Source organism: Bactrocera dorsalis, chromosome 3, assembly GCF_023373825.1.
Source record: "Bactrocera dorsalis isolate Fly_Bdor chromosome 3, ASM2337382v1, whole genome shotgun sequence".
NCBI lineage: Eukaryota > Metazoa > Arthropoda > Insecta > Diptera > Tephritidae > Bactrocera > Bactrocera dorsalis.
Genome location: NC_064305.1, coordinates 39,588,076 through 39,614,444, shown reverse-complemented (window position 1 = coordinate 39,614,444; position 26,369 = coordinate 39,588,076). Strand labels below are relative to the sequence as shown.

At 37.3% G+C, this 26,369-nt stretch overlaps 1 protein-coding gene across 3 annotated transcripts in view; it reads right to left on the bottom strand.

Annotated features, from left to right (window-relative positions):
• The window catches only part of LOC105231551 (kinesin-like protein KIF12), a 52,568-nt gene extending 34,626 nt beyond the window's left edge, over positions 1–17,942 (bottom strand). For 2 of the 3 annotated variants that reach the window (XR_007422263.1, XM_049452086.1), the window contains exon 1: positions 17,058–17,935. Coding sequence is in view for 2 of the 3 variants with exons in the window: in XM_049452086.1 (XP_049308043.1) it covers positions 17,058–17,356 (299 nt within the window). In the remaining variant the exon portion in view is untranslated. Of the gene's footprint in view, positions 1–17,057 lie in introns of all 3 variants that reach the window. The other variant, XM_049452087.1, reaches the window with a different exon arrangement.
• Positions 17,943–26,369: the final 8,427 nt, after the last annotated feature.

Genomic DNA, 26,369 nt, shown 5'->3' with positions numbered 1-26,369 from the left:
AAATCAAAACAGATACTTACAGATATGTAAATAATATATATGTAAGTATATGTGATGTGTTTGGGAAGTAAGAGTTTAACTTTGCATAATTGGGTTAAGATTTTAGGCATGAACTTGACTCATAACCTTGGTCAAACAATATTTCCTTGAACTTGACGTCAAACTTCGACATCCGTTGCGTTGGCTGTAGAAATGCCTATACACATGTATACACATAAGGTATATATGAAATCATAGACGGCAACCACCTTTTCTATGCTCAGGTAGGTGAATAATTATATATCGTATTTCAGCAAGAGAGCTGATGTACTCCTATGCACATACAGATATATACGTAGATGTACATGTAGATACAATACTATATACTAACGTAAATACGTGTTAGTCAGCCGTATAAATTAGTCAAGTTAAAGTTAATGACACGCGAGCACCCCAATCCTAATCCGTTTATTACGTAATTGTGTCAGTTTGTTCATTATGTGTATGATTGCACTGGGCACAAATATAAATATGGGAGTAGAAATGAAAATACTTTTTGTACTCTTGCAACATATTGCTTACAGGTACTCTGTATAATAGTTTTGTTCACCTAACGGTTGCATATTATGTATCACCTAAAACTAATCGAGTTAGATATAGGGTTATATACCATATATAAATCATCAGGATTATGATACGAGTAGAAATCCGGGTGACTGTCTGCCTGTCCGTTCGTCTGCCGTCCGTGCAAGCTGTAACTGTAACAAAACGCCATTAAAGGAAATCATATAAAATTTCATAACTAAGCACTAAATAAAGATCTGGAACTGTAATTGAACACAAAGGATTGCGGTAGAAGGGGACACCAGTGGGCTAAAAATTTTGAAAGAGTGGTCGTGGCCCCGTCCCCTAATAGGTTTAATGTATGTACATACCTCTCAAACCGGTCAACTAAAATTAACTAAATTCACTTAAAATAAATCCTATAATAAAGCTCTGCCCAAAGTGTGAAAATGAATGAATTCGGATCATAACTCCGCTCACTCCCCCTTTAACGATACTGTTAAAAAGTACTAAAAGCGCGAAGAATCGATTACCAAAAACTCTAGAGACATTACATTTTACCACAAATACTATGGTATTAGACAGCTTTATACTCGTAGAAGCCGGGGTTAAATTTGGGCAATGGGCGTGGCACCGTCAACTTTTAGGTGAAATCACATATCTTCTCTACCGATTTCAACAAAATTTGATACGTGACATTTTTCTCACACTCATAGTTCGAAATCGAACAACAACCACGCCTACTTCCCATACAGCACAATTTTAAATGCCGCTTGATTCTTTCACTTCCCAGAACATAAATAAAGCAGTATTTAATATTACGAGATGAGACTTCGCACGTATAGTGCCTGTAATGTATGCCTTAAGACCAAAATTAGTCCAAACCGAACCAAAACTGTTCAAGCCGCTAGGTACCGAATGTGCGTACCCCAGTACTTGTAGTTGAAAATATCGGCCAATGTGTGAGATATATATGATAATAGAATTTTACCGAACATTCTTTCCTGATAATAGTTTGTCCATGTGTCGAAAGTGGCTTGAGTCGGATTCATACCTCCTTTAGCCCTCATATACCATACCTAAGATTTTCAAACTTCCGGGTGACATTATACCGCATACAGCTCATATAACTAATATCATGATTCTCGAACACCCGGCTGACTTTACTCCAAATGGTTGGTCATTGTATGTGAGGAACCTTGATGAAACCTTGAGTGCATTTTGTTAGTCTGTGTTAGCCTTTTAACTGCATATAGTATTGGCAAGGCAAAAAAATGTACAAAATCGGTTCAATACTATTTCCTATACACTTAATATTAGATTTTCAAGCTTTCGTCAAAATTAATTGAACGTATAATATTGGATATACTACTATAATTTAATACCAAAAATATGTGAAATATGGCGGTCAGTGTATCAGTTATATATACATATGTATATGTAATTGCTTGGATTCTGAACCTCTGGTTAACGTTTTGCACCTTAAGGCATTTGCCTGGCAAGTTGCAAGCGTATGAAATATTCGGTTACACCCAAATGTACCCCTTCCTTACATGTTTATTAATGCGTTTTTCTTTAATTGCGAGTATTAGATTGATGTAAAATACTTGAATTGAAGTACTTTGATTTAGTGCGTGCACATATATGTATGTACATTTGGAAAAGAAAATTCATTAATTTTATAAATAAATGAGTCTTAGTAAATATTGACTTCATCAGACTTGGCTAAGTTACTTAGTGTTAATGAATGTGTAAGAATATAAATAATCCATATATCATATACCAATATAATAATCATTAATAGTATTGATCATCTAACGTTTGTCCCACTTAAAATTAATCGGGGTAGATACAGAGTTATATATAGTAATAGAGGACCCGTCCACGCTTTACTGTGCTTGATACATAGATGGTGCTTCTAATACCATCTCTATGACTTCTAGTCAGCATTTAAAAGAAACGTAGACAAATTGGCAACTGGAGAACTATTAGTTAATGAGATATATCATTTTGGGTGAGGCAATTTGTGTTAGTTTACAAAAAATGGATCAAAAATCATTTCGTACGTTAATAAAACATTACTTTTTGGGTGAAAAATAGGTTGAATTTAGGTTCTGTACAGGGAAAATTAATCGTTGAAAAGAGATGAAGGCAGTGGACGCCCTAAAGAGTCGAAATCTCTGTGCAAAGTGGTTACCGCGTAAGTTCATAATCCAACAAAAACAACGAATCGCTAATTCTGAGGAGTGTTTGAGTGCTCTTTAATCGTAATACACATTTTTTACGTCGGTGTGTGACAATCATTTCACACACCAATTGACTTGCGCTGGAGCTGGCTGGTTCGCTGGAACTCAACCGAAACTAATAGGATATTGTCATTCATCCTCTCCTGGATTGCATTTTTTAGTTCAGTAGAAATATAGTTCTGAGTTCAAGCTTCTGGCTCTAAGAATATATTCTAAAAACATGTATTTGCCATGTCCCCATATGAGAGATAAGCTCCCTTAGCCGGACAAAAACACTGGGAAGATGAGTGTCCGGTTATGATGATTTTCACTGCATTCAGGGTTTGTTCGGAAAGTGATAGGACTGAGTTTCTTCCGCCGCGACTATACTTCGGAGCGTGCGCGAGTTAATTTTTACATGAAGTAAAAACGTGTCAAAAGATTATATTTTTCAGCTGCATCGGAATGTACATATACTTTTTATTAATACTCTTAATAGTCTTGACAGACGACAGTGTTAGTACGGATTAACTGCGCACTTAATCAGATCCAAATTCGTAGGTGACAGACGGCAGCTATGCAAGTTTGAAATTCTCGTAAACATCTGATTGTCATTTTTATAATATTTTCAATGAAAATGGATAGAAGATAAAAAATGCGGATGTTAGCTGACCAATTTTTACAAAACCATTTTTTATTACAAAAACATATCAACACGTTATTTATAAACTGCATCATAGCATCATACGATAAAAATTGTTGTTTTGTTTTTGAAAATTTGATAAACAGCTGTCAGTGTTGCTTGTTTTTCATTCACAATAGATTAAAATTGGCCAATTAATGCAGTTAATCCGGATTATCGCTGCCGTCTGTCAATGCTATTAGTTACATTTCCTTTGTTCGAAGATAAGTTGTTGTGGTATTAGAACTCAGGTTGTTTTGATGTTTATTCGTTCAGTATTGTTTGTTGGAGTGATAGTGCATTTTTGTTGTTCCAACTCAAGGTTAATTTGATGCATTTTCTTTAATGTTGTTTTGATGCATTCTGTTTATATCAAATGGAATACGTTCTTTAACTCGCGCACCGACTGAATTCAGTAAAGGGCATTCCTTGCTAACGAACGAGCGGCTGGTCAGTTGTGATGCTTTCTGGAGAGTCCGGACAAACATTTTCGAGCGATGTATTTCTGTGAGTGATGCAAGCCGAAAATGCAGCGTTAGTTAGAGCTGAGGTACGCGATTTAATTTTGTGTAAAACTCAGTAAATCGGACAGAGACGTTTGATATGATTAATTAGGCTTAGCCAGATGTTGCTTTAGCAACGACGGCACCAGGCCATTTTAGAGGGCCGGGAAGAGGTCGCTGATGAAGACCGGAAGAAATAGCAAATCCAAAGTGAAAATGATGCTCATTATCTTTCTTCACATCAAAAGCATCGTCCACCATGAATTTGTTCCTCTTGGACAAACCGTCAAACTGCAGAATTAACCTATTTTGAAAGTTTTTAAAGAATTGTAACGATTGGTTAAATACATTTTTATAATTGACTCAGTCCTATTACCTTCCCGACAAACCCTGTATATGTTATAAGAGATTAAGATTTCGTGACGAGTTGAATTCTGCGTGACTATCTGTCTGTCCAAGCAAGCGATAATTTGACTAAAAATTGAGGCATCTTGATCAAACTTAGATCATGTGTTTCTTGACACCCTAGCAATGTTAGTATTGAAATTGAGCGGAATCAGATTATCGTCAATCCCACAAAATGACTTAAAATATTTATGATACAAAACTGTAATTTGGTACAGGGTATTGAAGTTTATTTTTGGTTCAAGTCTTTTTAAAAGTATACCTATGTGGATGAGACCCCATAGATTTATCAGATCTTATAAACCACTTAAGCTACGTCAACCAAACTTGCTGAAACCAAAGTGCCCCAGTGCCCATATATGTATGTATGTATGTATGTTTAATGATTAAAGATATTACATTGACCTTTAGTAGGACTATATGAGTGTTGCCGGGACACAGGGTTTACGAATAAACGTATTAATTTTATTATTATATAGACCTTTGGTATTAAATTGTCGAATTAATTCCAGCTTTAAAATAACTAAATTATTCTTTCCTTCCATTTACAATTAATTTTAAACGCAGTTTTATTAAAGCATTTAACCTAAAAGAATCAGGGTTGGACATATAAATGAACAGCTGTAAAACTTGAAATTAAAAATTACATACATATATACAATTTATTTAATATCTGTGAATGCGAAGAACAACTGCAGATGTTGCGTCAATCAAACATCGAAGTCAGTTTTTTCATTACAGCCTAATGTATCGCAAGTTTTATTAAGGTATTACAACTTAACCCTTTCCCGTCAACATTAAGACTTCAGATTAATTTTAGATCTAAAAGAGTTTCTTATAAAAAATGAATTAACCATTCAAGATATATGTACATATAAGTAAATATTATACGTATATATTTATTGGCATAATCAAAATTTATAAGAGCATGCAAGTATTTAAAATAATTTAATTTTATCAATTACCTTTAGCTTAAATGAACATCCATAGAGAAAACTATTAATTACTACAGTGATATGCAAGTATTATGCTGAAAATAGATTTATAAAATAGACGATTGACCAGTGCAGACGTTAATACATGGATGATATCCTTCATTTTAGTTTAAAAAATGTTCATTAACTCTTACAAGAGAAGGTAAACATTCATAACAAGTAAGGAAGGGCCAAGTTCGAGCGTAATTATTATATATGTATGAAAACACACGTGAAATATTACTTTAAAAAATGTTGCGAAAGAATTCAACATTAATTGTTCGACGGAATCGTGTTATATTATAGGTAATAGACTGACTTAGTTTAATTGCTCACTTTTACTTCGCGTCAGCTAAAATTCTATTAAAATCACCTTCAAATGAGATACATACATACATATATGTACGCACAACCTGAGGCGGTTTAAACCAAGGTCTAAACTAAATAGACGTATATTCACCGCTAAACCATTCATATGATTTCACAATTTTTAAGAAAACTTAACTTCATTAAAATATCACACATTTTGACCAACCCAAGTGTTTTAAAGTCAGCTGGAAAGAGGGAATATACTATGCAGGGTATATTGAAGGCATGGTCAGGTACAACCGATCTAAAATTTTTTTTTTTGGATATCAGCGAACAAATGAGCAATTTAAATTGGGTTATCAGGTTAATACATATCCCTTTCTAGTGTATTTTTAAACATCTTTATCCAATAACATATTTTTAAACTTAATTAACTTGTATTACTAACTGAAACACGTTTATGGTATGTAAGTATATTTTTATACTCTCGCAACAAAGTTGCTAAGGAGAGTATTATAGTTTTGTTCACATAACGGTTGTTTGTAAGTCCTAAAACTAAAAGAGTCAGATATAGGGTTATATATACCAAAGTGATCAGGGTGACGAGTATAGTTGAAATCCGGATGTCTGTCTGTATGTCTGTCCGTCCGTCCGTCCGTCCGTGCAAGCTGTAACTTGAGTAAAAATTGAGATATCATGATGAAACTTGGTACGCGTATTTCTTGGCTCCATAAGAAGGGTAAGTTCGAAGATGGGAAAAATCGGCCCACTACCACGCCCACAAAATGGCGAAAACCGAAAACCTATAAAGTGTCATAACCAAGCTATAAATAAAGATATTAAAGTGAAATTTGGCACAAAGGATTGCATTAGGGAGGGGCATATTTAGACGTAATTTTTTTGGAAAAGTGGGCGTGGCCCGCCCCTACTAAGTTTTTTGTACATATCTCGGAAACTACTATAGCTATGTCAACCAAACTCTATAGAGTCGTTTCCTTCAGGCATTTCCATATACAGTTCAAAAACTAACAAAAAACGTCAGAAACACTAAATTTTACCGAAGAAATGGCAGAAGAAAGCTGCACCCAGGCATTTTTTTAAATTGAAAATGGGCGTGGCGTCGCCCTCTTTTGGACCAAAAACCATACCTCAGGAACTACTAATCTAATTAATTTTACAGCAAAATAAAAAAATATGTAAATGACGGATAATGAAATCTCGATTATCACTTTATCATGCGAGAGTATAAAATGTTCGGTGACACCCGAACTTAGCCCTTCCTTACTTGTTAATTACTACATTTGTCAGATTGCAGTCGATTTATGGGAGTTAGTTGCAGCAATCAGACAGCTGAACGATTTTCTACTCAACTTGCACTCCTGTTCTCTGAGACTCGGTATAAGGGCGCTGTGGAATAGTATTCCAAGTTCCGTACATACAGCTGCAAACGAAACAACAAACTGATTGAACCTTTGCAAAGTCCCGTGAAAAGTGGATCGACACACACCACCTCTTCGTTTTTTACAGCACGAAAAGGAGCTGCCTTTATGCCGCTATGTTTGAATTTGGTATCCCCGCAAAACTAATACGGCTATGTAAACTGACGTTGAGCCGTTCGATACGAAACGGGTTTCTGACAAGCCGAATCCCTATCGTGCGCCTTCTTTAACCTACTCCTGGAGAAAATAATTCGAGTTACAGAGCTGAATAGAGAAGGTACAATCACTAAAGAGTGGACAACTGCTTGTGTACGCCGATGACATAGATATTATCAAAATATCTCTCAGATTTTTAATCATTGCTTGCACAAACAAACAGACATTCACTCTCGTCAACCTCATAATTTATTTATATCATATATAACCCCATAACTAACTTGATTGTTGTAAGGAGATACAAACAGCCATTAGATGAACAAAATTAGTATACTCTGTAGCAATATGTTGCGAAAGTATAGAAATGAAGAAAGTGCTAAATCAACCCAGAATTGTAACAATTTTTAATGAAATAGCAATTTGAAGTGTTAAACAAAAGATTGAGGGTGCAGTGCATATTCTTAAACGCCTTTGCTTTAATTTCGACAGAATCTAAAACTTATTAATGCATGACAACAAATTTGGATGAGTTTTGTTTTGCATGCATTGCATTCAGAATGGTTCACCGATGTAGCAAGTAATCTATATTTAAATATATGTTATATATTAAATTTTAATTGTTATTTCATTTAATTTTCATTTTATTTATCATTATTTATTTATATTATGTTATTATTACGACAATGCCCAATACACAAACGTCAAGAGTATCCAGTATCTGGAATTTCAGCTGCACCGTTGAAATTAGAATAATAGCAATGCTTAAAGAAGAAAGGAGGATGAATTAAATATCTGGTAATTCGCGACTTAAGGTCATCTATGCGCCCACCTTTAATACCATAGTTACTAAACATAAGAAACATGAAATTGGCGACGTTTCGCTGTCTTCGTTTACATAGGGATTATGTTTGATAGCGATATTCAATTTACTGTACATCGAATTATTTATGTGCAAATGCGTCATGCTAAAAACACTTTCCAAAATTAAATATAAAATAAATGTATCGTTAGTTTAGTTTCTAAAAATGTTGTTGATTTTGTGGCTGAAATTGCAAAAAATATTTTTATCAGTTTTCTGTTTCAGTAAGAAGCTTGTAAGCTTGCTTGTGATAAATGAAACACTTTGTATTTAAATTTTTATTTAGATATTACTTTGATCGAATTAGAAACATTTAATTTACAATTTGAAAACTATTAGTATGACTCAGAGAGCGAATAAAAAACGTCCTATCTTAATTACTCTCAAACTTATTGAACTCAATGATAACTCAGAGATAATTTAATTAATAAAAGGGAGTAGCATAATAATAATAAAACATTACTTTATTGTTTACAAAAAGTTTTGAAAAAAAAACATATCTCAAGGCACTTACGAAATGCTATCGCCTTCGCCTTAATAATCGCTGTTTTAGACCTACAGTTTCTTACGTAAAGTTGTACACAATGTAGAACATTTTCTGTATACGCCGATTTTCCGTTTTTTTTTGGATCTAATATATGTATATATACGGTTTTTACTTTTTACTACCAATTATTTGATGACAACAGGACGTTAGTAGAGGTGTTAAGTAAACAAATCATTCTATAATTCATAAACATGGTTCATTAACCTTAGGTTTACTAAGCAATTATTTATTTAACAAACGTATTAATGCATTTAGTTTGTTTATATAAATATACATAGTCATGTCCTATTTCTTCTGCATAGAAAATCGAAAGAGTTATGAACTATTGAGAAACTATCTGCTTAAGGGATAGTACTTGTTCGAGATATACCAACGCGTCTGACCTATTCTTCATTCATTTTGCATAAATTTTAAGGAGTAAAGAATCTATTGTAGTGAGGATCTAGCGCTTGACTTGATTGTTCTTACTGTTAAAAACGGACTTTCAAGACTATATATAAATGTGTTAGCACTAGTATATTCGCTATACTTAAAGTTCTATATGTACTATGCTTCTTATTTTAAATTTATAGTGAATTAACCATTCTTAATTAATAAAATCTGCCAGAGAATAAGAGAACAATATATCAATATTCTTTGCTAAATTGGATTAATCGGAAGATTCTCGCGGCTGAAAATTCTTGGAGGTGTAGAGGAGAAGATGGTAGATAAAGTACAAACAATTCATAATTTTTTTTTTCAAATTCTAAGCAAGTTATCTCTTGCCAACATATGCTACTTCGGACTCAGTAGGCAATTAAGAATTAAACTCCTCTCTCGACGAACAAAAACAAAACTCTATAAGTCACTCATAATTCCCGTCCTGCTATATGGTGCAGAGGCTTGCGAGTTTTCGAGAGAAAAGTTCTTCGAAAGATTTATGGCCATTTGCGCGTTGGGTATGGCGAATATCGCATTCGATGGAACGATGAGCTGTGTGAGCTATGAAAGTATTCGACGTAGTACCCGCCGGGAAGCAGTACCCGCAGAGGAAGAGGAAGACCTCCACTCCATTGGAAAGACCAAGTGGATAAGGACCTGGCTTGGAATCTCCAATTGGCGTCACCCTGCGAAAGGAAGAAACGACTGGAGCGCTGTTGTTAACTCGGCTATAACCGCGTAAACGGTTTTCACGCCAGTAAATAAGAAGAAACATGTTTTCAAAACCATGTAAGAATCATTTGAATATGTTATTACTTAAAAAAAAAATAAAGCCATTTAATTTTCGAGCTAATCTAAGATACTACTTTACATATACAAAACAAATTTTAAATGTTTACCATTAACAATGCTAAGTTCGCATGCAACCGAACACTTTATACTGTTGCAACTTGCAAAGGAAATACCTTAAGATGTAAAACGTCAACCAGCGAATCGGAATCCAAGCAATTTTATATATACATATACTTTATAAAACTCATACACTGACCGACATATTTGACATAAGGTTTGTTAGAAATTCGAAAACATTTTATGTAGAATATAGGAGTGGGGGTATACCAACCCGATTTTACCTGTTAACTATTATCATGCCACGTACTAAAAAATGTTCACTGGGTTTCATTAAGGTACCTCACATACAATCACATGGAGTAAAGTCAGCTGGATGTTCGAAAATCCTGATATTAGTTATATGGCGGTAAATTTTTTTTATCTATTTTAGGCACAAAGATGCACTGTTATGAGTAAAACACGCTTTGTACTTTTCTTTGGCCGATATGTATATGCAGTATAAAGCCACCCGGAAGCTCGAAACTCTTTATATTAGGTATATAGGGCGCAGGGAAGTATTGTCCCGATTTAACCCATTTTCGGGACGGCCGTCGGACAGATAGTTTCCCGGATTTCCCAGATATCTACCTCGATTAGTTTTAGGTGATACGTACAACCGTAAGGCGAATAAAGCTGGTTGTAAGAGTATAAAAAAATAGCGAAAAGGTTCAACTTCATTGTTCGACGAAATCAAATTTGGTATCAAATTTACTTATTTTGATTGTTTTCTCCTATTATACTTTACTTCCCGTCAAGGAAAATTATACTTCGGGGCAGGGAAATGGAAGGACGGATTGTATTAATTTTTGAGATTGCTGTCGGATATTTCTAAATCCTGATTATCAGTTATATGGCTGCTCAGGGGATGGAGTCATGTGTAGAAGTTCACGCAAGTGAGGAAAGTTCTCTGATCGCCATTCACTTGGGAGTGGTCACAAACGATTCTTTTACATATGACTCAAAAAGCTAACGACTTCCGGTCTTTGACCAAGTAAACTCTGGGTAGCCTAAGAATATCCGTTTGAAGGCGAGCTAAAGTGAGAAGGCGAAATATCCCCTACTTAGGGTTGTGCGCTGGGTTTGGGACCCGCCACGTAAAAACACACCCCCAATGAAAATCAACAATCAGCCTCGGATGAGAGACCCCCCTTTTGATGACGACCATGGCAAACGAAATAAGGACTACGAATTGAGGGCATGCACCTGGAATGTCCGGTCTCTTAATTGGGAAGGTGCCGCTGCCCAGCTGCTTGATGTGCTCGTGAAAATAAAGGCTGACATCACCGTCGTCCAAGAAATGCGATGGACGGGACAAGGACAGATACGAGTAGGTCCTTGTGCCATTTACTACAGTGGCCATATAAAGGAGCGCAAGTTTGGTGTTGAATTCGTGGTGGGAGAGAGACTCCGTCGCCGAGTACTAGTATCGAGGTTCTTCAACATATCGCTGATTTGCGCCCACGCCCCGACGGAAGAGAAGGACGATGTGACCAAAGATGCCTTTTATGAGTGCTTGGAGCGCACTTATGAGAGATGCCCCCGCCACGATGTCCAAATCGTGCTTGGCGACTTCAACGCTAGGGTGGGCAAAGGAGGTATCTTTGGCACTACGGTCGGTAAATTCAGCCTCCTCAAGGAAACATCCCCAAATGGGTTGAGGCTGATCGACTTCGCCAGGGCCCGAAATATGGTTATCTGTAGTACTAGATTCCAGCATAAGAAGATACATCAAGCTACCTGGCTGTCTCCGGATCGAAAAACCACCAACCAGATCGATCATGTTGTGATAGACGGAAGACACGTCTCCAGTGTTTTAGATGTGCGTGCGCTCCGAGGTCCTAACATCGACTCGGACCACTATATTGTTGCAGCCAAAATTCGCACCCGCCTCTGTGCAGCAAAAAACCCACGCCAACAAACACAAGGAAGGTTCGACGTCGAGAAGCTGCAATCACAACAGACAGCCGAACGATTTTCTACTCAGCTTGCACTCCTGCTCTCTGAGAGCACTCGTCAACAACTCGGTAAAAGGGAACTGTGGGACGGGATTTCAATCCCCTTACGTACAGCTGCAACCGAAACAATTGGTTTTCGGAAAGTACAAAAGAACAGCTGGTACGACGAGGAGTGCCGTGTCGCAGCGGAGAGAAAACAGACTGCCTACCTCGCAACGTTACGATCGACCACAACACGTGCGGGATGGGATAGATACCGAGATTTGAAGAGGGAAGCAAGACGCATTTGTAGACAGAAAAAGAAAGAGGCCGAAATGCGTGAGTACGAAGAGCTTGATAAGCTGGCCGACAGGGGTAATGCCCGAAAATTCGACGAAAAAATGCGGCGCTTACAGAAGGTTTCAAGACCGGAGCGTACTTTTATAGAACCCCCCAAGGTGATCTAGCCACCGATGCCCAGAGAATACTTAAATTATGGAGGGAACACTTTTCCAGCCTGCTGAATGGCAGTGAACGCACAACACCAGGAGAAGACGAACCCGATACCCCAATCGATGACGATGGAGCAGACGTTCCATTGCCCGACCATGAAGAAGTTCGAATAGCAATTGCCCGCCTGAAAAACAACAAAGCCGCAGGGGCCGATGGATTGCCGGCCGAGCTATTCAAACACGGCGGCGAAGAGCTATTAAGGAGCATGCATCAGCTTCTTTGCAAAATATGGTCGGATGAAAGCATGCCCAACGATTGGAATTTAAGTGTGCTATGCCCAATCCATAAAAAAGGATACCCCACAATCTGCGCCAACTACCGTGGGATAAGCCTCCTCAACATCGCGTACAAGGTTCTATCGAACGTATTGTGTGAAAGATTAAAGCCCACCGTCAACAAACTGATTGGACCTTATCAGTGTGGCTTCAGACCTGGTAAATCAACAATCGACCAGATATTCATAATGCGTCAAATCTTGGAAAAGACCCGTGAAAGGAGAATCGACACTCACCACCTATTCGTCGATTTCAAAGCTGCTTTCGACAGCACGAAAAGGAGCTGCCTTTATGCCGCGATGTCTGAATTTGGTATCCCCGAAAACAACACGAAAAGCTCCGTCAGGATTGGGAAGGACCTCTGCGAGCCGTTCGATACCAAACGAGGTTTCAGACAAGGCGACTCCCTATCGTGCGACTTTTTCAATCTGCTGCTGGAGAAAATTATTCGAGCTGCAGAACTGAATCGAGCAGGTACAATCCTTTATAAGAGTGTACAGCTGTTGGCGTATGCCGATGATATTGATATCATCGGTCTCAACACCCGCGTCGTTAGTTCTGCTTATTCCAGACTGAACAAGGAAGCAACGCAAATAGGTCTGACAGTGAACGAGGGCAAGACGAAATATCTCCTGTCATCAAACAAACAGTCGTCGTACTCGCGATTTGGCTCCCACGTCACTGTTGACAGTCATAACTTTGAAGTTGTAGATAATTTCGTCTATTTAGGAACCAGCATTAACACCACCAACAATGTCAGCCTGGAAATCCAACGCAGGATTACTCTTGCCAACAGGTGCTACTTCGGACTGAGTAGGCAATTGAAAAGTAAAGTCCTCTCTCGACGAACAAAAACCAAACTCTATAAGTCGCTCATAATTCCCGTCCTGCTATATGGTGCAGAGGCTTGGACGAAGACAACAACGGATGAGTCGACGTTACGAGTTTTCGAGAGAAAAGTTCTGCGAAAGATTTATGGTCCTTTGCGCGTTGGCCACGGCGAATATCGCATTCGATGGAACGATGAGCTGTACGAGAAAGACAGCGGCTACGCTGGCTAGGTCATGTTGTCCGAATGGACGACAACACTCCAGCTCTGAAAGTATTCGACGCAGTACCCGCCGGAGGAAGCAGAGGAAGAGGAAGACATCCACTCCATTGGAAGGACCAAGTGGAGAAGGACCTGGCTTCGCTTGGAATATCCAATTGGCGCCACGTAGCGAAGAGAAGAAACGACTGGCGCGCTGTTGTTGACTCGGCTATAATCGCGTAAGCGGTGTCTACGCCAGTAAAGAAGAAGAAGAAGTCTGCTCAGGGATTTGTCTAACACTTATAACGTTTCCGTCTTAATTGATCTACTGATATCATGAAATTTCACTATACTGAATGGCTTATAATAACATAATTTAATGTACCTTCAAATATATTCTCTAAAAATCTGCCTTATTTATTTTAGATTTGAGAACTGGGAGTATTTGAATATACATAAGTGGTCGGAAACGCGTAAAGGTAGGGCTTTCGCAGATGTAATGCCATAACTTTAACATTTTTACCAATTCTGTCAACAATTCACATTACATGGTATACCTTGTATTGACACTGTTCGGAGATCCAAAGTTACTCCAACGTCTAAAGCAGCCTTTAAAAGAACTGAAACTCTTGAGCAGCGTTCGTACACACAAAATAGCCGGCAAATAAAGAAAAAATATATTTGCATTTGTATAAACAATATGTCGTCAGTTTGCGTCCTTATTACAATTATATTACTAAATTTAGAGGAGGTTGTGGTATTTCCCTATTCAATTAAAAACAGAGGTAAAACATTTGGATGGATATGACAATGTGCTGTAATTTGGCTAAATTAATGTGCCCTCTCATTCCGGGGATTTTCCTTTATTTAAGTCTACATTAATCTCGATGTTTTTTTTTGTCACAATTATAATTATACAGGTAATTACGTATTAAATGCATACCAATTTATTTGACGGTAAGTATGAAACGATTAAACAAAAGGATCGTACAATTCCATTGTAATAAAGCTCATAGTTTTATACAAATATACATATGTGCACATATTAACCTTAATATATCAATGCAAGAACTTGAATTTATATTCATTCAATCGACTCATGTACTTTTCAATATCTAATGATTAACTTTATAGAGTGTAACAGTATATTTTTATCATTATCTTCCGCTGATAGCGGATTTTTTACCGTTTATTTTTAGCATTAATTCTTTATTCATAGCTGGCCATCTCATCGATAACTAGAAATGATTAAAACTTGGTCTTTAATTTAAATTATGTAAATTATTAGAATCTATTACAAATTGGTTAAAATTATATGCTCGTTTATTAATTCATTTTAAAATCTTATATTGAGTACTCAAACAGGAAATATGAAATGTTTCAAGGTTTTTCAATTCTGATATTGTAAACTTGCGAAAGTATTCTTTGACTAATTTTCATCATGGGAAGGACTAGTAATTTGCCTATCATCCATTTATATAGAATGCATGCTTGGTGATTTGATCATTTTTATGTTTGGCCATGAATCGTTGAATTAAGTGAAATAAAAAGACAAACCATTCACACCATAATCAATTTCAACTAATTTCCTTTGCTATATGCACATACGAGTATGCACACATAAATATAGAACTGTACATACAAACATATGTATACTCGTTAGTTAAAAGTTAATACAACCAGCACAAGGTGGTTAAGGGAGTTGATGTTGGGGTTGAAGTAATATAAAGTGTCAGACGTTGTGCTTTTACAAGAAGAACCAATGAGCGCGAACAATGATAAGATATTGTTTACGTTATTAGTTGTAGCTTTCCCCTCCAGCCTATATTTTTTCGGAACGCAATCGATTTTACAATTATTGAAAGTAACCCACGACTCATAAAAATTTTCTTATTGTAGCAATACTATGCAAATGAACTTAATTCAAACGAACTTTGGAATTTTTTATCGTAAATGATTTTCTAGTATATAGTATTTATGTGTGTTTTGAGAAAATTAACCTAATTTCTTAAATATGGTTTCATTAAGAAGAATAGATTTGTACACATAGATTTCCTTATATTTAATTCAACAGACATACTATTATCTATGTATGTATGTAAATATTATATGTATGTGAGCATACTCTAACAGGTTAAATTACTTGAAGAACATGTTAGGGCTCATCCCTTCATTGACTTCATCTCTTTTAGTATGCTTACTTTCATTACTTGGCTACATGTTAGAATAAGTAGTATCATATAAGAGTTCAATTTCAAATTACTGACATACATATACCCAATTTAAAAATCCCTTTTGAAAGAGCAGATCAACATTTTAAGAATTCCCAACTGCAATCGCTAAAACTTAATATACATACGATATAATGTAGTTGAATTAATATGCGCAGAAGTTAATACCTATAATCCTCTTATGCACCATATTATTCAATATACCGATCGAGGATACCCTTGACTTAAAGCAAATATGTATAGCCGAATCGTTGAATAATAAAACGGGACAATTTATTGGTGTAAAGAAATTCTGAATTGAAGTGTGAAAAATATGACCGGGACATAATCCGCCCATAACCGATGAGATATATCCTTATTTGACTTGAATATCGAATATTTTGGAATACTAGAAACATAGCTATATCAACGAAACTTTGTGAACAGCGGTAAAATAAGCAACTAAGTCCAAATGTCTAATACATATGTACATCTGATATCTGGCAGCTTCATTAATATTAGATCAGATCATAAAACGAATTTGAAGAAGCTGCAGTGATTTGAGTAAACGATACCATATCGAAGTCCGAAAACACTGGATCTGGTTTTTTATGCAAAATTGTTTAAGGTTCGTGATTTGCAATACTAACATAAAATTTATTTTGTTTGTAAACTTTAAATTTGGCCTAGACCTGAAGAGAAGAATTTTCGAATTTTTAGTATATCCTGATTAATAGCTTAATTATATGAAAAATGAGAAAAATATGAAAATATTTATATACATAGTAGATTCGTCAGAAAAAAATACGTTTTTGTACCTCCATAATAATGCCTAAACAAATTAAAAATTTCACATTAAATAGGTCTTTTACTATTTGTTTTCATAAAAAGTAATATCGCCATAAAATTTTAATACTGAATATGTGACTTTAAAAGTATGTGTATTTGTATTAAATCGTGACGTAGTGGGTTTTGTATTGATTACAGTGGGAAGCAGCAGGATATTATGAAATTATTTATTCTGACTAAACAATTTCAACACATGTTAAGTGATGAAATATGTCAATACCAAATGTCTTTAATTTTATTTCAGACACATAAGATTCAATAAACCGTCTAATACTTATGCGTAGTGTACTCACTCGTTCTCCCTGGAACGTAAAAAGACTGGAGTGTTTCTCGAGCGCACACCACCCGAACTATTTGAGGACTTTTGAGGAGTGACTCTTTGCATTCCGTGGGTGAGGCTTCGAGAACGCGGCATGCTGCCTGGTGTACTGCGTGTCTGAATGGGCGTGACACTTTTACCCACATGTCGTGTACGCGAATTGGGCAGGCGACTTCGACGACCTCTAGATCCGGACGCGCTACCGGTGGCGCTTTCATTGCTGCTTCCGCCACTGCTATTCAAATGGGGCACACTGGATGCTCGTGTAACCATACTTCTTCAATTTTTTCAAATAAGTTATGTTTAATTTGCTAATTATGTGAAAATATTTAGATTAGCATTATTTAATATGTATGTACACATATATGTACATATACATATGTATATATATTTAATCGATTTCTAAGAGGTCTCAAATACTTTCACTTTCTATTGCCTCAATACGATGGTGAAATCAGGCGCCATAATTCCTTCTAACTTCATTGCCACTAATTTATTTCATTTAAATACATCCAGACAATTACACTGATACATATAGTATGTATGTTTTCATTTGCCACCTGAGTTAAGAGACTTTTAAATTTTTATACGTTATTAAAGACGTAATTTATTCGACCGTAATTTATTCGAGCAAAATCAACAACGGGGTGGAAAAGTTCCTTTGTATAAGAACATTAACAATAATATAGCTGTTTAAGTATGAGTTTTGGTCGAGTGTTGCACATTCGTACTACAAACTAGCGGTAGTTTGTCAACTTTTGGTGTTTGTGCTCCGAAATCTCAATTCCAACTGGCGAGAGTGCGTGGCACTACCACTTTTTATTTGAAACATGTTCGTTGAAATTGCCGATTAAATTGTCCATGGCGGTCAGCCGCGTCAATGAGTACTTTTCGTTTGATGCATGATACTGGGAGATTTATGGTAATTTCTATACTCGACCATTCTGACCATTGTAATGACCATAACTTGACCGTTAGCGTTATTTTCTCCGAAGAGAAAAATGCAAAGGAGAGCATAAATGTAATAACTATGGTATGTCACAAATATACCGACCAAAGCGTTACGTTATATTCAAGGTTATCCTGTGTTCTGTTCAATGTTAAACCAAAATTCGAATAAAAAATGTAAAATAATAATAAGAATAAATTATCGTTATAAGAATTAAAATAATTATTAGTATTATAAATATAAGAGTATATGCACCGGAATTCCTTAAACGGCTTAATAGATTTTTAAGTAATTTCGAGGAAATGCAGACAGCCAATCTTTGTACTTATGATGAGAATCAAAGTTGTGTGTAAAAAATTCATTATACTTTCCGCCTTATTTCAAAACCTATATTAGCCAACAACGACAAAAACTAAGAGTGTTTTGTGGCACTTTCCATATTTTATCTGATTTCATATTTGAGTTACATATTCTTGTAGTCTAATTCTTGTCTTGTAAAACTAGAGAATTGTCTGCGAAGCTTTTATCACTCCAAAGCAATCATTTTCGATTATCAGCTTTTCAATTGCAACTTAATGAAATCGTTTCTTATGTTTGAGAAATAACCTTATCTTTCAAATGGTCAAACGGACCCTAAGGCATGCAGTTTTATATTCCCGCAATATAGACCATAATAGTTTTGCTCATCTAAGGATGGTTTGTAACACATTAAACTAATCAACAAAGATATAGAATAATATATTTCAAAGTGATCAGGATGAAGAGCTGAGAGAATTTCATCCATCCGGCCATGCAAGCGATATGTTAAGTAAATATTTAGATATCTTGTTGAAACTTGGTAGACGTATCTTTTGCCACTGAGGTTCGAAGTCATAAATTAAGTTCCAAATTTGGTACAAGGAAGTTGTTCTGAGGGTGACAATCGGGAACCGAGAAATACAAATTGGGGTATATTCAGAGAAAATCTAAGTAGGAACCTAAGTGGAGTGGAGCAGGCGGATGGTAGGTCCACCACAGTTGGGCTGGAGAGCAGACTAAGTGCCATAAACCAGTCCATTGTGGACGCCTACCATTGTGCCTGTCCACTGAAAGCGACCACCAGCAAACAAATCTGTCCCTGGTGGTCCAGTAAACTCTCAGCTCTTAGACTTAGGGTGCACAAGCTGTTTAACAAAGCCAAGCGCACGGGCAGCTGGGAAGAATACAAGCGGCAGCTAACAATCTACAACAAGGAGATTAGGCTTGCCAAGTCAATCAGTTTCAGGAAATTCTGTGAGAGCGTCTCCTCGACCCCGGAGGCAGCCCGACTGCACATGGCGTTGTCGAAGGGTAAGATGGGCACAGTATTATCCCTAACAAGACAGGACGAGACCTATACGACAAACGCAGAGGAGAGGGCGGAAACACTCCTACAAACGCACTTCCCGGAGACAATTCAAGCTGACCTAACCCCAGCTTTGGTCATGCGTAAGCCGTATCGCTCAGACTGGCTGACTGCAAGGAACCTGTTCACTGCAGACTCAGTCAGGTGGGCACTGGCCTCCTTCTCGAGCCACAAGTCACCGGGAGTGGATGGCGTCTTTCCAGCCCTTTTGCAGCAAGGTATGGACATTAGAGATGAGCGATATGGTGATTTTTCGATATCTGTGATTTCAGTGATTGCTATTTTTTAATCACTGTGATTTTATATTGCTATTGCGATCGCAACTAAGTCGACGTTAAAACGTCGTTGTTGTTGTTGTAGCGGCAGACTCTGCCAATTTGACACTGTTTGGCCGAATAAAAGTCCTGATCTGTTCCACTTACGTAGACCCGACTGTCGTGGAAACGACGAAAACATTTTGTCATTATTGGCTCCTGTAACTCGAGTCAAGTTTTTCCGCCTTTCTTTTCACTACATTTTTGCAAATGTTGGAGCGGTTCGACTACCTGACACTTAGACCGTATAGCATAGTTCATTTGTATGTTGGTATGATGGTTTCACACATTTCTTAGAAGGAATTACCATTAGTGTGGTTGATAATTTGTTTGTTTAGAATACCCGCTTTTAATATTTTCAAGACCTAATAATTAACGGGAGTTTCCTAATCTTTGGGAAAATATTAAAACCCCGTAATTTTTTTATTCCATAATTTTTTTCTGAAATTAATTAGTTACAATTCTTGTTTTCATCACAAAAAGCTTTCATATTTGGTTTTAACAATAAGTAAAATTGAAAATTTAATTAAAACAAATTAAAATATTCCATAATTCCATTTTGCTTACATTTCATCTACCACTTCAAACATCTGCTATACTTCACTTCTTTTCCTTGATACATTTCCTGCCATTATTAAAAATTATAAGAGCGTTACACTCAAAACTTCAAACCGCTGTGACGAAAAATAGCATATACGATATATATGTATGTAAAATACCCTGAAGAAAGTTGTTACTTTTCTGCTATTTGCTATTGTGATAGTAATTCACAGGTTCGAACTGCGATCACAGTTTCGAACTGCGATCGCAATTCACAGGTTCAAACTGCGATCACAGTTTCGAACTGCGATCGCAATCGCAGTTCATAGAAGCGAACTGCTGTTTATAAAATGTGATCGCAGTTGCGATTTGCGATTTTTCAATCACAGTGAAAAAATCACCGGTAGTGAAATATCGCTCATCACTAATGGACATTCACCTACCACACCTGCTAGGGCTGATGAGAGACAGCCTGGCGATGTCGTATATTCCCGAGCCCTGGAGAATTGCCAAAGTAATTTTCATCCCCAAGATAGGAAGAAGAGACTATTCGTTAGCCAACTCATTTCGGCCCATAAGTCTAACGTCCTTCTTTCTAAAGGGGATGGAAAAAGTAATAGACAACCACATAAGATCGGAAGCGCTAAAGGTCGCAACCCTGCATGCCAGACAACATGCGTACAGAGCGGGAAGATCAACGAATACTGTTCTGTACCAACTAACGTCTGACCTGCAGGATTCGCTGGTCAATGGCGATGTAGCGATCTGCGCCTTCCTTGACATTGGGGTGCCTTTGACAATGCGTCTCACACCAGCGTGATCAAGGCACTCGAGAGAAGGAGTGTACCCCTCCCGATACGCAGATGGATTGAAACCCTTCTGCCCACTAGGGTAGGGAGAAAGTAAGATTCGTCTTGGCACCACGAGGGGCTGCCCTCGGGGTGGAGTACTATCCCCTCTGCTATGGAGCCTGATAGTAGACAAATTACTCGAGCTACTCACAAGCAATGGAATCCGCTGCCTAGGGTACGCGGACGACATCGTCATAATGGCGAGTGGCAGATTTGTGAACACTCTCTGTGACATTGTTCAAAGGGGCCTAAAGTTGGCAAAAGGATGGTGCAACATGGTAGGGCTTAACATCAACCCAGCAAAGACCACCGTGATCAGATCCACTAAGCGGAGATCTCTTCCGGGCCTGAGATCCCTTACAATCGAAGACACAGAGGTGGAATTGTCTAAGGAGGTCAAATTCCTTGGCCTCACCTTAGACTCACAGTTTAAATGGAATAGGTATTTGGACTTAACTTTATCCAAGGCAACTAGAGCGCTTATGATTTGTAGACGCCTGGCCGGCAGTTCATGGGGATGCAAGCCAAGCATTATCAGATGGCTGTATACCATGATAGTAAGGCCTATCGTCACCTATGGAGCGGTTGCCTGGGCCACCAAAGCTGCGCAGTCTTCGGTGATAGGAAGACTGTTAAAGCTGCAAAGACTCGCATGTGTCTGTGCTTCGGGGGCATTGCGCACATGTCCCACGGTGGCACTGCAAGTCTTGCTAGAGCTAACACCGCTTCATCAGGTGATCAAGATAGCAGCAAAGCATACCATGCTGCTAATGTCAGCAGAAGGCTGTGGGAAGATCATGTCCTCTAAACAGATGGACGCCCTAGCGGAAAGCACACCGCTTTTAGTCGAGGAATGTATAGAAAGGCTAAACCGCCTGTCCCTGTGCAATCGGGTACACCTAATCTGGGTACCAGGGCACAAGGGAGTAGAAGGTAATGAGAAGGCCGACGAGCTGGCCCGCACGGCAGCAGCATCCAAGATGTTGGGACCAGAGCCATATATAGCGGTAGGACCCCACACTCTTAAGGAGCTGCTCCGCACGGAGGAAAGAGAGCGGCACTGGCGCAGGCAGCAGGTATGCGCCACGCTAAGCTGCTCCTGGGAGGGTATAATCTCTCCAGGTTTAAAGAATTAATTAAACTACCCCGTGAGAAATTCCGTCTCCTCGTCGCAATATACACAGGGCACTGTAAGCTCAGGAAGCACCTGTCCAACATGGGCATGGTCTCCTGTGCCAACTGCCGGTTCTGCGACCTGGAACAGGAGACACCAGCACACCTTATCCAGGATTGCACAGCAATCTGTGGGAAAAGGCTTAAGGCCCTGGATTCCGCGTATATCAGCAGGGATCACATCACCTCGCTTGAGCCCGGCAAACTGCTGGAACTGTTCAGGCTGCTGGGGCTCTGTGAGGTCATGTGATATAGGAGAGGGCACAATAGACCCTAGGTCGCGGTGCATTACCTCAATTAATAATTCTAATTCTAATCGGGAAGAGAGTCGGTGCAGCGGTATAAAAATTGAACAATCGATACACCATCATTTTGATTAATGTTTTGGATATGAAGCATGTCAATAGTAGACTCGTATCAAAAAACCTGAATGCGTCGTCACGTTTTACCATAATTGTGACTGACTTTGCAGCAAAACAGGAAACAAGAGTCATCGCTCAGTCATTTATTAACAGATTTGTCTGCCTGTGACTTCGTTCTTCTTTCGAAACTGAAAAACTGGCTGACTAACTTCGGGGAACGCGTAAGGAGTCCATTGATCCATTATAAAAAATCGCCAAGCAAACTTTTGGCATTGTAAACAAACAGTTGCCAAACACACACTTATTAACATATGAAGATTTCAACTTCACACAGGCTTAACAAAATTAAAAAAAACATAATATACGTCATACAAATAATTATATGTGCATTTTTGATTTTGTTTATATTTTTTGTTCACTGATATTTTTTGAATTTTGGTGAATGTAGAATAAACGGCTGATATGTTGCCGTTAATATGCTACGAAAATTGTTTCATTCTGCTGTCTTTCGTTGTACCGTTACATTAAGAATGTGCTTGTGCATTGGGTATTGCGTAGTAAATATTTATATGTGCAAAATCAGTCTAGCTGATCTTTCTTGCTGATATTGTGGCAGATAAACATTTTTGCGTAAAAATTTGTTTGCAAAACTATTGTAGGTATATTAACTTGATGAATTATTTGAAATTTTAATACATTTATTTAACTTTAAGCCTAAAATGCCTCGTGGTACTAGTTTGTCAGCCAAGGAACAAGGAATAATTATAGGAATGCATGAAAGCGGTTCCAAAATATACGAAATTGCATCCAGACTAAAGCGGCATCGAAACTGTATACCAAGATTTGTTAAAAACCCCACCAATTATGGTACAGTCGACGCAACGGAAGGAAAACCAACATTGATGATCGGTGCAAACGAATGATTCGACGGCTAGCAGTAGCGGATTTGATGAGTAGCGGTCAAATACGGACCAAGTTAAGACTGCAAATAACAAGGAATAGAATTGTTCAAATTATTCATGAAAATAAGTTTATCAAACACACCTCCATGGTACCTAAACCAAAGCTCTTGCCAAGGCATATTATAGCACGATTGCAGTTTGCAAATAAATACCAATTCTGGGGCGAAGAGTGGCAGAATATAGTGTTTAGTGACGAAAAAAAAATTCAATTTGGACGGCCCAGTTCATTGCAAGAAATATTGGGGAGATTCGCGTCAGGAACGACGTTCCTGCTACAAGCGAGGCTTTGGAGGCGGTACCTTGATGGTATGGGCTGCAATCTGCTTCAATGGAAAGACACCTATATGCTATATATCCACTCAAATGAATGCTAGTATGTATGTAAATCTTTTGGACAGTGAGTTGATAGAATTTGCTGGCAATATTTATGGCGATAACTGGACATATCAGCAGGATAACGCTTCAATCCACACGGCACAGGTTACGAAGCGCTTCTTTAATGACAGGCAAATTCCCGTATTACAATGGCCAGCATTAAGTCCGGACCTAAATCCGATCGAAGATCTCTGGGGGATCCTCTCTGCACGTGTTTTCCAAAACGGAAGGTAGTTTGAGATAGTACGGCTTCTTAATTTAGCCATAGAGCCAGAATGGGCCAATATTGACATAACTATTCTACAGTCATTAGTTAATTCTATGCCAAAGCGGCTTAATTTAGTTTTAAAAAATAAGGGCAAAACTATTGACTATTAAAGTAGAGATGTCTTTTAGTTGAACTCAAATAAATAAGATTTACAGGCAAAAATAGAAAAATGCACATATAAATATTTACTATAAGCATAAACTTAAATTTTGTTTTTTAGTTTAAAAAAATATTTGAAATTTGTTATTTTTTGTTTTTTTATATTTTATGTAAGAATAAAAATAAACCGGCATACCCAGAAATATTTTTCAATTTTGTAATCTTTTATTTTTTGCAAAAAGTTGATGCACATATAATTATTTGTATGAGGTATGCAATCAGCTCATACTTTCCCTAGACCCAATATGCCGAATTTAGTGAGGAAATTGGGATACACCTTGATATAAAAACCTCATACCCCTAAAAAATGGTTTTTACCCTTTGGTCGATTTTTATCCTCATATTTTCTACATACATATATAATTTCGTTATATGTCATTTGGTCCACAACGTCCCCCAGCAGTAAAAATTAGTAATGAAACTATATGTAAGTGATCATATGACCAATAGCAACACAGGTCCCCAATTTTTTTTTTGTTTTGAGCATGTGTTAAGTATAATATTATATATGCAAATATATGTATAAAAAAAGAACAATTACAAATTGAAAATATGTATTTGCTTTTTAAACAATTATAGTGATTTGACCATTTTTGATTTTCGCACCCATATATTGTTAGTCTTCACGCGCTGTTGCCGTCAAAAGAGAGTGAAGTGTACGGTAAATAGTATCATTTGTATCGGTCGTTGTATGTATCATATTTGCAAATTTTAGAAAAATAATGTGTTTCTTAATTTTTTTCCTGTAACAACCGTTCTCAATTAAGGGGCACACCTAGTGTAAAATTTTCAAAATAACAATTTTTTCATATTTCGATACGTTATACCTTTAAAAATAACATACTAAAATTTCAAATCGATATCTGTAACAATTTTTGAGTTACAGCCATTTAAAAGAGTAGCCGCTCGGCAGCTAGATAGTTGCATTGGAACTTTAAACGCGTTTTTTCTCGAAACAGCATTTTTCGAATTTACTGCAGTGATTACTCAAAAACAAATGATCCGATCACTATCGATTTTTTTTTACATGTTCTATATATAGTTCTCCGTACAATGACCTATCGATTTTTGATCTGATCAAAAAATCGAATTTTGGCAGGCCAAAAACGACCAAAATTTGGGTAAAATTCGACTATTTTTTTTTAAACGCCGCCACATTGTCAATCGTACAGACAATATGTTTTAGTTGAACGAAAATTTTTTTTTACGTTTCATCAACAGAGAAGGCTGCAATCATGGCAGCAGTAGAGGACATTTTCTTTTTGGCGCCGCCGGAGATAGCTTGTTATTTCAAAAATATTTAATATTTTCTTTCAATTTTTTTTGTGTACTCTTAAAACATGTATAAATATACCCTCAAAATTTTAAAATGATTGATTGACAAATTTAATTTTTTTTTTTTGATCCCATAAATCCTTTTTTTACGCTGTCACACTAGGTGTGCTCCTTAAGGCCAAAAGTTAGGAAAATAGATAAAAATAAATGCAGCATTTTTCGTGATGTAAAAATAAACTTTGAAATCAACGAAGAGGTGGTGTGTATCGATCCACTTTTCACAGGTCTTTTAAACGATTTTTGACTTTTCAGACCTGACGTCACAATAATAAGGTCCAATCAGTTTGTTGACGGTGGTTAATCTTTTATACAGAACTCGATATGAACTTACATGCGATGGTGAGGTTACTTATGGAGGATGGAACTCCTGCTCTTCGTAAGCATTCGTCAACAATTTGGTATAAGGGAACTGTGGAAAGGCATTTTAAGCTCCTTGCGTACAGCAGCAACCGAAATCATTGGATTTCGGAAAATGCAAAAGAACAGCTGGTACGATAAGGAGTGCCAAATCGCAGTGGAAAGAAAGCAGACTACCTACCTCACAACGTTACAATCGACTACAACATATCAATTTCGGAATTGCAACGCGCGCCACGATCTTTGGCATTCCTGCC